Raw genomic sequence first — 16373 nt, 5'->3', positions numbered from 1 at the left:
ACTCGTTGGAAAGATTGGTGTGGGGCCATTAGTCTAGGCCTCGGGTGCGGCAGTAGATCGGAGGATATGATGGGGAGAAGGTTGGTGTCAGCGACGCTGGAGTCAGAAACGGAGAAGATGGTTTGGTTCAACTAGATTTTTATCATGGTAATTCGATTGGGTGGTGAGGTGGCGCCGATTATGTTAGAATGGGTCGAGTGCCAAAAATTGAGCCATGGTGGGCAGAGTTGCCACCAATGGCGAATCCAGGATTTTAAACTCGAGGGGTCCCAATAATAAATGTCAAAAAATTTATAGACAAAAATAACATTAAAAAGTTAAATATAATACATTTCATTCAAAATCATACACAAAACAACATTACAAGCTATAAAATCACGAAACAACAAATCATCACTTTTTCTTTGCATGCAAAGTGTATGGGAACTCATGCTTTGTAGGCATACAAGGTCCCATTTGCAAATATGCTCTTTGAACCTCATCTTGAATATTAGAAGAATAGTCCTTCATTCGAATTTTTTTTCCTGGGTCTCTCTCAAGATTATTAAAATCAATGTCACACTCATTTTGTCTTGAGCTCGAACTACCCGAACAAATAAATGGTGCTATTGGCTTTGGAAGGAAAAATCTTTCCATATTTCTTATTTCTAAACTACACATTGAACCAAAAACACAAAGCATATAACAATTAACCAATAAACAAAAATTCCATCTAAATTCCAATGATAAAATCAGTATACAGACATAAAACATATCAACAATCATATCAATAATAGACTAAAAATCTCCATCAATATCTAATATAATTTAATTGAGATTAGATTAGAATTCCAAAAAACTTATTTGAATTTTGAACCAAATAGTGGTGGAGTGGAGAATTAAAACAAGTGGAGGTATGATATTGGACTTACGTAATTATAACATGGGATTGGGTCACGGGTGGGATTAGAAATTTAGGGTTTTGAAATGGGGGGAAAGAGGGAACCAAATAATGGGGAATTGGGGAAAAGCAGTGGGGAAAGAGGGAACTTTGGGGAAAGATGCAGGGCTCAGGGGCTGGGCTTTAAAATTAAAACAATATTGAGTCATCAGGCATGGCAAACGACAGCGTTTGTCTCCCTTTTTTTTTTTTTTTAAATTTAAAACAATTGACCAAAACACTGTCGTTTTGGACCAATTGTTAAAAAGCCTTATTTTCTTTCTTCTCCCTGCGGTGTCTTCTTCTCCGCTGCTACTTGCATCCTGCACAGCAACTCAGACCTTGTGTTTGAGGGGTCCCCCGAAAAATTTCTAGCAGGGATTTAGGGTCACTGAGGGGTCCTGGGACCTCCTAGATCCCTCTGTAGATCCTCCACTGGTTGCCACGATGGGCAAGACTGCCATGGCAGCCAAGTTTGCTTGGCGAAGATGACAGGAGATTTTTTTTTTTAATTTTTTTTTAATTTTGACATAAAAAATTATTTTTTATTATTTAAATATTTTTAATTCCATGGTAATATTTAATTAGAGTTGTAGGACTCACTTATGTGACACATTAGCACATAACAAAATTTTTAACGAAATTATTACGGAATGACCAAATTGATTTGCAACACTCAATTTCAAAGCCTACATTGATCGCTTTTCAATTTTAGGGACCATCTTGATGGGTTGTTTCAATTTCAAAGATCATTTGTGATAAAAACCATAAACATAAAGGAAAACTAAAGAAAATGACTTCAAATCTTTGCATTTTAATAAAAAAAATCATCCACTAACTTTATTTAATAATAATGATAAAAGAAAAAAAAAAAACAAAAAAATCCAACTCGCTTTGGGCCCTTTCCACACTTCCCTCTTTTCTCCCATCGTCATTTGCATTAAGATTATTATTATTTTTGCTTAGAATAAGAGAAAAAAAACTTCAAATTAAATTACATTCCCCAGTTTTATTTTTGTGGTGTTGTTTCCCAATAGTAGTCAAGATGACGAGAGATTTTTCAATGTACCCAGAACACCGGTGGGTGGTACACCAAGTGTCTCTATATAACTGATGAGATTCTTCTGTTAAAAAAATTAATAACATAAAATATTAAATTTTCTAACCACTTATATATTAACACGTGGTGTACCATTTGTGTTACCGGCACAAGGAAAAATTTCTCCAAGATGACACCCATGATCAAGAAATTGGTTGAAGAGCTCCATTTATTATTTTAGGTATGTAAAAATGTGAGGGAGTTTTAATTTGGTAATTGAAAACAATTTTTAAATATAATTACTGAGAACGTAATAATCTTCTCAAGGTTCTAATATAAAGGACCACTTATAGGTTCATTGTTTTCAGCGTAATAGGTGCTTTTATAGGACCAAAAAGGGTCTAAGTTTCAAATCTTATGAAACTGAACCAAGAATTATACACTGTTTATAACACTTGACCAATAAGTTGACATTATTTATGAAACTAGACCAATAACTAGACACTATTTATGAAACTGGACCAATAAGTAGACACTATTTATGAAACAAAACCAATAATTAGGCACTATTTCTAAAACTAAACCAATATGTTGAAACTATTTATGAAATTAGGCCAAGAACTAGACATTATCTATGAAACATGACAAGAACTAGGCACTATTTGTGAAAGTGGACCAATAACTAGACACTATTTATGAAATTGGACTAAGAAAGAGACATTATTTATGAAACTGTACTAATTACTATACACTATTAATGAGACTGAACCCAATAACTAGGCACTATTTATGAAACATGACCAAGAACTATGCACTATTTTCTGAAAGAGAACCAAGAACCAGGCACCATTTATGAAATTGGACCAATAAATAGTGTAGTATCATTCAATTTCATAAATAGTGTAGTACTGTTCAGTTTCATAAATAGTATTCAATTTCATAAACAGTGTCTATGATGGACACACAGGTATCACGTGTCAGGTTTTTACAACCCAATAACAATAGTCTATTACGTGAATAGAGGGGCACCACACACATTAGTGGCCAAAAGGGGAAGAAGCACACTATCAAGAAAAGAACCCCGAATTTTTTTTTTTATTATTTAAATTTTTTTTTATTTATATAAAATTAAGATTGATGAAGATTCAAAGTAATTACTTTGTTTATACTTGTTCCTGAAGTAAAAAACGTTCCATCTGTTCCTGAATAGCTTCTTTCAAAAGAATCACCATTTAGCAGGCCTATTAGGCCTTGGTTCTCTTTCTTGGGCGAGGCTTTTAATTTTCTTTTTGGGTAAATTACAAAAAACTACCTCAATTATGGGTCGAATGACAATCTCATACCTCATGTTTGAAAAATGACAATGTCATACCTCATCTTACAAATTCGTTTCAATGTCATACCTCCATCAATTTTTCTGTTAAGTTTGACCATGAAGTTATGAGCTGGCAAGTGTGGAACCCACATCCTTACCCAACTAAATTAAAAAAATTAATTAAATACTAATAAATATATTTCAACAAAAAAAAAAAAAAAACTAATAAATATAGAAACTTATTTTAAAAAATTATTAAGAAATTGTGGGACCCACCCTCATCCCTCACCCTTTTCCCTACTCCATCCGTCCCCTAGCTTTCCAGACCCTCCCATTTTTTCCTCTGCAATTATCCCCTGAAGCCCCCAACAACAAAACCCACCGCCTTTGTTGTGACATCCCACATCACCCATGAGAGTGATCCTTATATGTATATTCCCATCCTTACCTAACACGAGGCCTTTTGGGAGCTCACTGGCTTCGGGTTCCATGGGAACTCCGAAGTTAAGCGAGTAGCGCACGAGAGCAATCCCATGATGGGTGACCCACTGGGAAGTTGCTTGTGAGTTCTCAAAAACAAAACCGTGAGGGAATGGTAAGCCCAAAGCTGACAATATCGTGCTACGGTGGTCGAGCGGGCCCGGGAAGTGGTCCCCCCCCGGCACGGGATGTGACATTTGTCTTTTCCTAGTCCTCGGGAAAACTTTCTGCCTCACTTACTCACTCACTCACTCTCTTCCTCTCCTGCCACTCCCAATTCACCCAATGCCATTCCCATCCTCGCCACTCTCTCTTCCCTTTTCGAAAACCCGACTTTGGCCCAAGATGGGCACAACAGTTATACCCGAATGCCTATTAGCCTCTAGCCGAGAATGTACCAATCGACGGTAACAAATGCGATGTGGGAAGATAGGTTGAAGATCTTCGAAAATGCAGTGTGGATTTCAACTGCTTGCCGTACTCGTAGTTGCATCTGGTTGCCACGATCACCACTAAATCTTCCCACTGACTCGAGTTTTGCTAGACCCTCCTTAGCTGCACTGTCTCCTCTTGGGTCCATAGCAATGGCTGGGGCTTCTTAGCGGAGGCTGTGGGCGACGATTGTGGTGGTGTAGACATTGCTGTAGGGGTGATTGGGGTCAACAATTTGAAATTTAGGGTTAGGGTTTGGGGGGTATTGGGGTTTTCTATTTGCAATTGGCATGGAGAATTGAAATTTAGGGTTAGGGTTTTTTTGTGGGGGGGGGGGGGGAGGGTGGGATTGGGGTTTTCTGTTTGAAATTGGGGAATTAGGGTTAGGGTTTGGGTCGAAAATCTTCGAAAATGAGGGGGTTCTGGAAAAAGAAGGGGGGACAAAGGTAGAGGACGAATGGAGAAGGGACAAGGTGAGGGATAAGGGTGGGTCCCACAATTTCTTAATAATTTTTTAAAATGATTTCCTATATTTATTAGTTGTTTTTTTTTGTTGAAATATATTTATTAGTATTTAATTAATTTTTCAATTTAGTTGGGTAAGGATGTGGGTTCCACGAGTGCCAGCTCATAACTTAACAGTCAAACTTAAAAGAAAAACTGAGTGAGGTATTACATTGTCATTTTTCAAACATAAGGTATGACATTGTATTCGACCCATAGTTGAGGTAGTTTTTTGTAACTTACCCTTTTTTTTATATTAAAATTATGTCATTTTCATTATAATTTAAGTTCTTTTGTCTTTTTCATTAAAATGTAAGGGTTTTTCATTACTATTTAATTCTTTTTCATTAAATTAAGTTATATCATAATTTTTTTATTAAAATAAACTTAACTCAAACCATTTTCATGAAAGTTTCCTAAAAATAAATTGGCCCCGTAGCATGCCTTATTTTTGTTTAAGGCCCAAACAAGTTTTGTATCTCATTATTGTTGATTTTCCACAACATGATTAAGTTGGAGCAAATGTAGTTGTGTACAACCTCTCTAGTAGGCATACTTCTATTGGTGGACTCAATATAATACACTAATGTGATTAATTTTTAGCGATATTTTATATATGGCCTATAAACAGAAACACTCCTCTAAACTCAACTTCAGTTTCTTGAAATTCATATTTGGTTACTTACGTATTTGAAACTCAACTTGTGTTTCACTTTACTACCTACAGTCCAAATTTGTTGACAAATCCGTTGCAGCTGTTTACATGGTACAAATAGGACCTGTTGTTGAGATGCGTGCCACAAAAATGGTTTTGCTGGATTTTTAACATAATTTGACGACATGGACAAGGTGAGATGCGAGTTTGATTTTTAAGGGATTAAGTAGCAAAATTTAAGCATAAGGCTCAAGTTGAGTTTTATAGGTAGACATAAATTGAGGCTTTATCGTTCACAATACAATGATGGACAATCATTACAATAATTGTTTGCACCCTTTTTTAATGCCGGTTTTAATTATGCATTATGAATGATTGAAGCCTTATAATTATGAATTACAGGATTATACCGCATATAATTACAAGTTGCCACTTATATGCTATGCATGAAAGGGATTTGGGATTTTACTCCAAAAACCAAAATGCTGAAAAATATAATCAAAACATAAGAGAATTTTACAAGTAAATCCGGGATAGTTCCCCGTTATCGAATCTGACTATAACCTGAAATTTCTAAGATTTTACTCACATGGCGGTGCTACAGTTACACCAAAAAAATTATGAGAAAACGAGAAATTTGGCTTGAGCAGTTGTCTGAAAAAAAAGCACCACAATATATACATTGAGTTGAGATAATTTAACACCCTGAAGCTGTCTAATAAAATCAATTACAGTGAAATGCTAAAGTAAAATTGGAGGAAGCTTCTTGTGCACGTTAGGGCCGTGGCCAGTTAACAAGGCACACTGAAATCACAAAGGACGTTAGTAAATGAGCTCCGACTACGTACTACTCCAAATTTACTACATTTGATCCCTTGCTACACACTACCTGGCCAATGGATCTGTATACTCTTGAGAGAAACTTGTTGGTCTATGAACCGGTATGAAGCATATGGGACGTATATGTTCAAGTCTGGTGATCTATTTACAGTGCCAGAAGTCTGACGGTTAATGAGAGACCCATGTCTAAGCAAGAAAGAAGAAAATAATAAGAACAAGCTCCGTCAGAAGAAGTCATCAAAAGCCCCCTCCTTCTCATTTTCAGATCCTGCAATGTATCATCGAGGGAAAAATGAAAACGTAAAACACTGAAACACAACTCACAAGTCATAAACATATTGAATTGTGGCAAATTAATCTCGCCATAGAAACATTACATGTTTTGTATGATAATAGGACCACTGTCTTTGGTGAAACCACTTACAAAGTGGGGGACCAGTTGTAAACTTACTTAGAATATTGATGGTTGTTCCGAATTAAAAAGTACCTACATATGACCAGAAAACCAAAATACATACAACTAAACTAACCTGAAACTTCTCCGCCTGAAACGTCCTGAACTATAAGCTGGATAGAACTGGGGCCAGTAGAAGAAAAGTTTGCTGAACTTGTAGCTGGAGCTGGAAAAGTGAAATCTGAGTCCGTGGATGAATAATCAGAGTTACTGGAAATGCTATCAAACCCTTCGTGTCTAACAAAAGGTCCTGAAGTTGTTGAACTTGACTTGGATGCTGTAGATAATATTGTTTTCAGCTCGGAAACTTGGTTTGACATGCAATATATCATCCTGAAACACACTAGATTATATTTAGTATTAGTCAAATGAATTTATGAGCAGCTTTACAAACATCAGAATGATTGCAAGTTGTCATATATGCACAAATCTAAACAAATTAGAAGCAACCATCACTGAAATGCTGTCTCTGGTGCTTTCCAGCTTATTGCAGCATGTACCCAAAGAAAGAAAAATCTTAATTAATGGTCAAAAGAAATTTATATTGGGAATCTCATTACAGTGATTCTAAATTGAATTACTTTTTTATTTTTCAAAAAGAAAAACCTATAACACGCTTGCAAAAATAGGATTTCATAGTCCTAACACATAGAAACTATATTTGATTCCTTTTTTTTTTTGTGAAGGAACTAGACCAGCACATACACAAGATGAATGAGAACCGAAATACTGATAGAGTATAATTTGTACTACCTGTTCAAAGATTCCTGAAGTTGAAGAACTATTCTTTCAGTTTCCTCTAACTTTCTACGTCCTTCCTCACTTGATACCCGAGCTTCTACGTATCTCCTTTCACACTCATTGGCTCTTTGTTTTTCAGCTTGCAACATGACCTATGTGAAAACAGACAGGAGTATCAAATTGTACATGCTGTAATTCCTAAGCCAGTTTAAGATGACAACAATAACGGAATAAATAGAATGGTATTTCTCTTATCTATATGTTCAATATCATTACCTTCAGACTTTCAACTTCTGCAGTAAGAATTTTAACTCTTTCAGCGTTTTGATCAGGACTTGAAAGATCTTTGGTTATACAGCATGCATCTTCAATTTCTACCTGTGCAACCTGACTTTTAGACAACGCATCTATTTCAAACCCTCTGCTTACATTAGTAAGCAGGGAGGACTCTGCATTTGTTGCCTCTTCAACCTTTTCTTTTTCCGAGTCAGTCTGCAAACATAATCTAAACTTCAGTAAAAAGTAAAAACACTTAAAAAACACTACCTTGCATAATGCTCCTGATTTTGTACAAGGTATAATACTCGTCTGAAGAAAATAGATTTCATCATGAGAATTTAGAAGTAAAGATACTTCGTGCCACATTATTGTCAGTGCCATCCATTGATTTCAGCACTTTGATCAGGAATTGGGTATTATTTAATAATAGGGCACGCTTTCTTAATTTCTATCAGTGAAACCTGATAATAAAGCAACAAATCTGTTCCATCAACTTTGCTTACATTAACTTGCATGGAGGACTCCAACTTCGGTGTTTCTGATATTTTTGTCTCCAAATCAGTCTGTACAAATGAGCAAACCAGTTAACGAACTTGAAAGTACAATAGTCGTCTGTAAATAGGATAGTTCCATTACAAGAATTTAAAAGTGAAGATATTTGGTGCCACATTAACCGTAGCATCAAGGTTTAACATTCACATGCGAAGCATGATTTCTTAACAAGAGCTTAGAAGTAAAAAATTTGGTGCTGCATTATTGATACTTCATTTAAGTTTCTTATTACCTGAACAATAACTTTAGGCTTAGATTGGGCTCTACATCTAAAACCATCACGAGCAGCCATTGCCCGTAAACCTGTCTGTAGACAAGTGAGAAGAAATTAATTTTCAGATTTTCTCCAGGTGTTTCACCCTTAGAGAATGTGAAAAGCAACCAAAATATGTAAAATTAGAGAAACAGGAAAATAGGCCACCTGAATAATAACTGCCGCATTAATTCTACATCTAAAAACATCACGAGCAGCCATTGCCCGTAAACCTGTCTGTAGACAATTGAGGAGAATTTAATTTTGAGATTTTCTCTAGGTGTTTCACAATGTGAAAAGCAACCAAATATGTAATATAGAGAAACAGGAACTAGGTCACCTGAATAATAACTGCCGCATTAATTCTACATCTAAAATCATCACGAGCAGCCATTGCCTTTAAACCTGTCTGTAAGAGCAAGGAGAACAAAGTTGAGAGTCTTTCCTCACCAGGCATTAAGACAATTTGTTTAAACTTTAAAATAGTGAAGAGCAACAAACTACGTATATTGTACATAGAAAGTTACCAATACAGGAAGCTGGATAATCACCTGAATAATAATTGCCGCATTAACCCTATATCTAAATTCATCACGGGCAGCCATTGCCCGTACACCTGCCTGCAAGATAGTCGAAGCGAACTTGATTCTGAGATAGTCTTTTCTTGCCAGGCGTTTACGGGCAGTCTTCTGAATTTTAACTGCAGAAATCTCCCTCTTCTTGCGCTTGAATAACTTGCGAGCCAGTTCTCCTGAATCATAACAATGAAATACTGGTAAAATATCGTATATAAAAAACTAGCGAGTATATGCAGATAATTGCAAAGGTATTTAGTATATATAGCTGATAAGTGCACTAACTGCTAGGGTAATGCAAATCTACATAAAATCAGGAGGATCAAATCTACTAAAAGTTTTCAGGATTTTGCCTTAAAAAGAGAGAAAAAAAAAAGAACATCTCAAGAAAATGGCTACCTCTTCTTTTTATGCACTCACCTTTACAAAATGATTGTACACAAATAGAAGCCTCCCGTGTAGAAACATACTTTTTACGAGTTATACGAGTCCTGCCTCGTGTTTGAATCACCTTAGATGAGTTGCCAAGTAAGAGTATTCTCTTTGCATCTAGCTCAGCCATCTGACCAGCTCTTAGGAAAACCTTTGTTTTCCCTATCTGCAAAAATAATACATAAATAAAGCTTAGTTGAATATATAAAGATATCTTGCAACTAAATGATGTAATCTTTGATTTTAAGGTGATTTCACACTGGCTTTATAAATAAGCCATGATCAAAATCTGGGGGAAACTTTTCATTATTTACAAAGGAATCTTGTGTCTTGAATTTCTATCGGTCCTTCCATTTTCCTTCCTCCCCTCCTCATTCCCTCTTCTCTCTGTTTTCAGTTATTTCAATTGGGTTCTGCATCTTAGCTATCCAATCAATAATAGTCATAGGTTAGGAGCTTCCTACTATATGATAGTTGTGGTGAACCACCACGGCAAATCCAAGTATATCTGGAGTTCCACAATTTTCTGTTGTGAACTTGTCATGTGATTGTCAATGTAAAAGTGATTGATAAGCACTAATGTTCTTATTACCTGATAACCTCTAAGCCCCATCTTCACCAAAATCTTTTCGCAGGCTTCATTTTCAGGACAACTGATCATATAGGCATTAAGTTCAGAAATGGGAACATAACCAAAATACCAGTGAAATAGCAGAAAAGATACCAACGAGATTGAAGATGAAAATGTGAAAAAAAATTAAAAATGAAAGTGTAAGTTGGTACTTACTCCATTTTTAAAACTTCTGGGGCCAGGACATGGAATCGACTTAAAAATTCAGAAAAACTCCTGTAAGTAGGGTATCCAGCACATTTTATTTGGACAGCCTCTAAAACACCCTATGCAAATGACAAAGTATTAAGGCCACCAATTCATTATAAGTCATAGTAGTATACACACAGTTCACATTATACTTACACCAGAACGTAGCTGTTGCATGACATTATCATTCTCAAATACAGCGGGCTTTAAAACATTATTCGGCTTTATACATCTTATGTAATGGGGTTCTGTAGAATTTAGTATTTCCATCAATTGTTGGAGTTGTAGCTGCATCAACACGGTCAGAAAAATTAAGTTTCACCTTTGTGAATTAAATCATCTCATGACACAAGAAAAAACATGAGTAACTGCTTTTCCAGTATTTAGTCAGGTATAATCCAAAACAACCAATAGTACAATACTCATTCTTTCCAAGACCGCAATTGTAGGCAGATGGCCTGAATAGAAGATACCTTAAAACGAGAACTGATGGATGAAAACTTGGAAGATTTGGCCACCTCCTCAGTAAGTGGAGGGAAAAGGCCTGCTACAAAAGAACATGTTGATGCACTTAACAAATCTCGATGTTCAGGAACAATATAGTCTTTATTTTTGTCAAGAAATTGATCAGACTGATATTGTACCTGAAAAAAAAAAGTGTAAAAAGAAAAGACAGTTCAGTGGAAACCACATTACAAAAGATAGATTTCAGTGCAAAATACAGAAATCAAGCTCACTTCTCCTGCATAATGAACAATGGTGAAATCTGAGCGGGTCAGTTTTGGCTTGATGAAGCGTTTGTGATCTTTGAATGTCTGATACAGCTTTGTTGAAAATGTTTCATGAGTTGATTTTGGAAACATACTGCAATGCGAAAATGTTGTCCAAGAAAAATGTGATTAGAAATATAGATGAACCGAAAACTTCAGTGCCATCCAACACAATAATGTTCAATTTCAGTGAAGAAAGTGGAGATCCTGTGCACGTGTGTGCCATCCAACCTAATATGAAGTATCTGAGCAGGAATCTCTGTGCACATGTGAGCATTTCAGTGAAGAAAGTGGAGATTTTCTATCTTAACTTCACCTAATATGAAGTATCTGAGCAAGAACCATTTTGTAGCAAGTGTGTGCGTGCATGTAACTGCAGTTAAGAATGAAGAGATGTTCATACCAAGCTTCATCAAGCAGAGCAATAATCCCACCTTTCTTCTGCAGAAACGAAATCAACTAGTGATGAGTGTATGGGTGTATGGCAGCTAATTCAGTATACTACTCATAAATTAACTGCTGGACGAGCAAATCAGAAATACATTAAAATAAAACCAAGAGAGTAAATTCAATGTACCATTCAGAAACACATGCAGAATTTTACCAATTATTATCATGGCATTGAAAGACATTCGGGGTTCTAAAATAAGGGTTGCAACAACAAACATGATGTCCCATAGAGATGGCCGTTCACAATAATACACTCTAATATCATGAATGATGCAGCACAGGAAAGGGACAAGTCTCCGTTTTTAAAGGGGGGAGAGAGAGAGAGAGAGTAAGAAGAAGACCTGTTCAATGAGATCAAGGACATCTTTATTATCGACAAATTCTATGTAGCTCCAATCAATTTCCTCTTTAGTGTATTCCTCTTGTAGCGTCTTGAATACATGCTGAATCAAATCATACCACTTAGATTATATATTAAAAAAAGTTACTTAAAACTGAAGTTTTCAAGTATGACTAACCTCATACCTTGTTGAAATGTTGTTGCAGCTTTTCATTAGTGTAATTAATACAGAACTGCTCAAAACTGCATTAACGAGACATAATAAGTTAGGAGTGAAAATACTCAGTGAGAGTCTAGGTAAATTTAATTTCATCTCCTCAATTTTTTATTATCTATAACTGAGTGAATTTGGATTCAGCAATATATGGACGATTTCCCAAGTACCTTAGTGCAGATCAGGAGTTCAAGTCACCTGATGCTAGGTAGTGTCAGGTCTTCTTATGTGCACCAAATATAGATTAGAAAGTTTTTGTTTTTTCACATGCACAGAACATAATCAGGTTGAAACATTTTCTGTATTCAACCATTACCTGTTAGTTTTGAAGCTTTCAAAACCATATATATCAAGAACCCCAATCAGACATTTGGAGTTAGGGTCCTGTCCAATTGAGAAATTGATCTTATCCACCAACCTGAAGATAAAAACGTAAATAATACATAAATAGATAAAACCAATATTGTTAGATGCCTCATTTCCACGGTAATCATTTGAGTGAGAATGATTCAGAAGCTAGCATCTTACCAGTCAAACAAACGAGAATATATAGTCTTGGCCAATCCATCCCTGCTAACTGTTGCGCCATGGGGATCAAGACTTTTTTTAATAATTTCTTCTGGAGTAACCATTACACGCTTACACAGTGCATCTTCCAGAGCCCGAGGATTACACCTGAAATACGAATAAGACAGATCAAAACTGCACTCTGATTGACATAAAAAAAGAAAAAGAAAAAGGAATTGTGTCCATAGCAAAGCTCGAGACACACATGAGAAGTTCTGCTGTCATTTGAAGATGAAAAAGGGATTCGTCATTTTTCAGAACAGATGAGTCATTATCTCCCCCATTGGCAAAATCAATATTCCCAAGATGAAGAATTGCAGCTACAACTCTGAAAATAGCCTCCTGAGAGAGAGAGAGAGAGAGAGAGAGAGAGAGAGAGAATTATTCCCAGAAGTTCTGTATAATGATGCTTAACTTAGCAGTAAACAAATGTTAGATTCAAATCAAAAGAAAATACCTGTTCTACTGCATTTATTCCAACAACATCCATGGCTCTCCGAGTGGAGAGATAATTGTGCTGATCACTCGTGCCATCAAGTTCATAGCAATTTGATTGATTAAGATAGTGATATAACTTAGGTTCTCCCAACTTATATTTCTCTATTTCCTGGTAAGATTAAATTCTGTGAACGGAAATTTTGGAAATATCATATACATGCACTAAAGTAGAAAATTGAGCTATCTACCTGCGGTGGAGCAGCACAGAGGAGGTAAAAACAGTGATAGTTACGCTCTGAATCCGAAATCTGGCAAACACGAGATCTCTCTAAGAGATATGTTCTAATGGCTGCCCCTGATATTCTACCACATTTATCAAATTGAATCTCGACAAATTTCCCAAAGCGGCTTCACCAATATTTTCAAGAGAACAAAAGTTAGTTACGGACTACGAAAGTTTCACTGTCGTACAGTTCAAAATAGATCATGTTGCCAAATAATCACCCCCCACCCAATAAAAAGAAAAATAAAGAAGAAGAAGAAGGGTTTTATGAATTTCAATGTATTTTTTTCCACCAGGAATCTCATCACAAACAACTTGCAACCCTGGTTTTTTGAGTGTACATGCAAACCGGTATCATTCTCTACTCTTGACATAAATATACACTGAATGCCCATGAATCTAAAATGTAAAAGTCTATCAAAAGTCATGCGGCGCCTACAAAAGTACTAACAGCAGAAACAACACAAAATATTAAAGCATTTAAAAATTTCTCACCTGGAATTGTTATTCCTAACAGTCTTAGCGTTACCAAATGCTTCAAGAACTGGATTTGACTGCACCATGTCAGTTACAACCAAAACAAATTAGAATGGTACAAGTGGAAACAATAAAATGAATATTACCCGGTTGAGAAAATAAATAAAGGATTGGCACTTAACATCATTTTCTTTAGTGATATGGGAAAGGATAGTTATGCAAGGTTTCAGATCTCACTCTACTCACTAAAAACGTTAGATACCAAAATACACAGCTTACTTCTAAAACTTTTTGTTCAACAGTCCGCCCTTCAGCTGCAGCATTACCACCCAAATAGGCAAGGTAGCGCATAAGCATTTTAGTTGTTTCGGTCTTACCAGCTCCGCTTTCCCCACTAACCAGAATCGAGTTTCCTTTTCCCTCCTTAATCATTTCCCTGATCACATTTGGGAAATTCACTTAAGTAACTGCATCATCATTTAGGGATAAAGAGTAGGATGCAAAAGAAACACAGTTAACCTGTATGCAGCATCGGCTATTGCAAAAACATGAGGCCTCAGTTCTCCATATGGTACTCCATTATACCGTTCCATCATATCAGCATCATACAGATGTGAGAGACTTTGAAAAGGATTGATGGCGATGAGAATGTTTCCAGTGTAAGTCTGCCATGATGCCAAAGTATTATAACAGAGACGCCCATAGCTGCAGTGATTAATCACTTTCTTCACCAGGGTGTACATTAATTAACACAAAACAGAAGATGAGAAAAATCTTACATAAATTTCATTTATCTCATATCTAGTTGCCAAATTGTGAAGCACTCCGGGTTCATGCAAGTATGATAGCTTAGTCATGTCATCAACTCCATCAGGAGGAGTTTCTGTATCCTTTGGATATATTTTTGACAGCTTTGCAACAACCTGGACAACACAAAGTAGGTCGACTTAACAAAATAACAAATTGGCCTTTCAGTACAGCTGCATCTAAGTGATATTTTGGCACATAACTCGTGGAGTCTCTTTTTATAAGGAAACTAATGACTGAAAAATAGAACAGAAGCTTCTAATGAGATTTTTTAGTCAGTCCCAAAATGATATCAGAACTGCATGTTTTCCTGCAAAAAATTAAAAAAAGAAAAAGGATATGCCTATGAAATCTTCCAAGAGAATATAGATAATCTTACAAAAGAAGAGGAGAAGGAAAAGGATGGAAGAAAGGGGCAAACCACAATGATATAGACCATGCAGAAGAAGAACCATCCAACACAAAAAATATAACAGCAGGTTCGGTCTCTTCTTAAATAACATCTTGATATTTCTAAGCAGAAACTAGAATGATGCAGAAAACTCCTGCCCGAAGTTGGGTTAACAAACACATACAAAATCTTATCGTGCTTGAATTCCAATTATTAACTCTCCCTTTAGTAAGCCAAAAATAAAAAATCACATTACAAACTGCTACATCTTTGCCTAATGAACCAAACACATACAAAATCATATAAATACCAATGAAGATTCAGCACCCAAAATCCTTGAAAATGAAACTAGCAAATAATAGATTACCTTACTCCCATCACTAGTTTGAATCTCAGCGTCATCACCCTTAATGTTTAGTACTTCTCCGTCAATCCAAACTGGGTTTTCAACCCAAATATGAGAACCAACAACAATGGTCACTGGATTGGCCTGCAGCAGTTAAAAGTTTTTAACCACATAATCAGTTCATCTCCTTTTTCACATTTTGCTAGCACAATATGTACCACAATAGTCAGTTTAAGCCTTCAGTAGGTAATAGTAGGTAATAAACTCATCGGATTACTGACCACGAAACAAAAAAAAAACTTATGGGATCTCATAATTTATCCTCCCAAGATTTCAATCTAAGATAATTACAATGATATCCCTTTGCATCCAAGTTCGAATCCACCTCCCGTAGTTTAGAGCAGTTCAAAATATCATCTTTTCGGAAAAATTACAATGATCCCATTTTCCAAATACTACAGAAGCAGCATTCAGCATCAAATTACATGTCCATGGGAAATTCACAAATAGAAACCGGAAATGTAAACAAAGTTTCGAAATTAAAAATACCATTACGATTGATTCTCAACGAGAAACCCAGAAATGCAGATACCCTTCTACACAAGAATCAAAACCCATCAAGATTTCAGCGATTCGGGTCCCATTTTCTCGTAAAAAATCAGAGATTTTTAGAGTGGAAACGAAAAAACTTGCAGAAGTAGCTTACTCTTTGCTTTTCTTCCTTTTGTCCTTCGTTGGTTTGGGGTTGTGTTCGTGTCGTTTGGTTTGTGGAAGTGGCAGTCTTCGCACTTCCCACATTTTCGCCATTCTTGTGGCTCCCTCTCACTCCCTTCGCGCCTTACTCTCACTCTTTCTTCACAAGAAACAGACGACCGCTGTTAAATTCCTTGGTTTTTTATTGGGCCCAAATAATGGATCCAACGGCTTGGAAAATGCATTCCGTATTGGGTCCAAACTTACTGCTCAATCTCGAATCAATTTAGGGAGATTAGAAGCTCGT

At 36.1% G+C, this 16373-nt stretch overlaps 1 protein-coding gene across 1 annotated transcript; it reads right to left on the bottom strand.

The window, feature by feature from the left end:
* Positions 1–5992: 5992 nt before the first annotated feature.
* On the bottom strand, positions 5993–16203 carry LOC137725337 (myosin-16-like). The gene is made up of 29 exons (XM_068463984.1): positions 16080–16203; positions 15395–15517; positions 14609–14752; positions 14349–14494; positions 14109–14265; positions 13848–13906; positions 13318–13477; positions 13089–13238; positions 12837–12973; positions 12593–12739; positions 12381–12482; positions 12036–12093; positions 11852–11953; positions 11464–11501; positions 11028–11154; positions 10764–10934; positions 10447–10578; positions 10258–10367; positions 10063–10123; positions 9459–9636; positions 9015–9214; positions 8804–8872; positions 8632–8700; positions 8443–8517; positions 8162–8221; positions 7656–7871; positions 7392–7531; positions 6715–6971; positions 5993–6452 (listed from the first exon to the last, which is right to left on the bottom strand). Exons 3-29 carry the CDS (start codon positions 14684–14686, stop codon positions 6409–6411), a joined length of 3243 nt encoding a protein of 1080 aa, XP_068320085.1. The 5' UTR covers positions 14687–14752; positions 15395–15517; positions 16080–16203; the 3' UTR covers positions 5993–6408.
* Positions 16204–16373: the final 170 nt, after the last annotated feature.

Source organism: Pyrus communis, chromosome 2 (genome assembly GCF_963583255.1).
Source record: "Pyrus communis chromosome 2, drPyrComm1.1, whole genome shotgun sequence".
Classification (NCBI taxonomy): domain Eukaryota; kingdom Viridiplantae; phylum Streptophyta; class Magnoliopsida; order Rosales; family Rosaceae; genus Pyrus; species Pyrus communis.
This window is presented reverse-complemented; position numbering and strand designations above follow the sequence as displayed.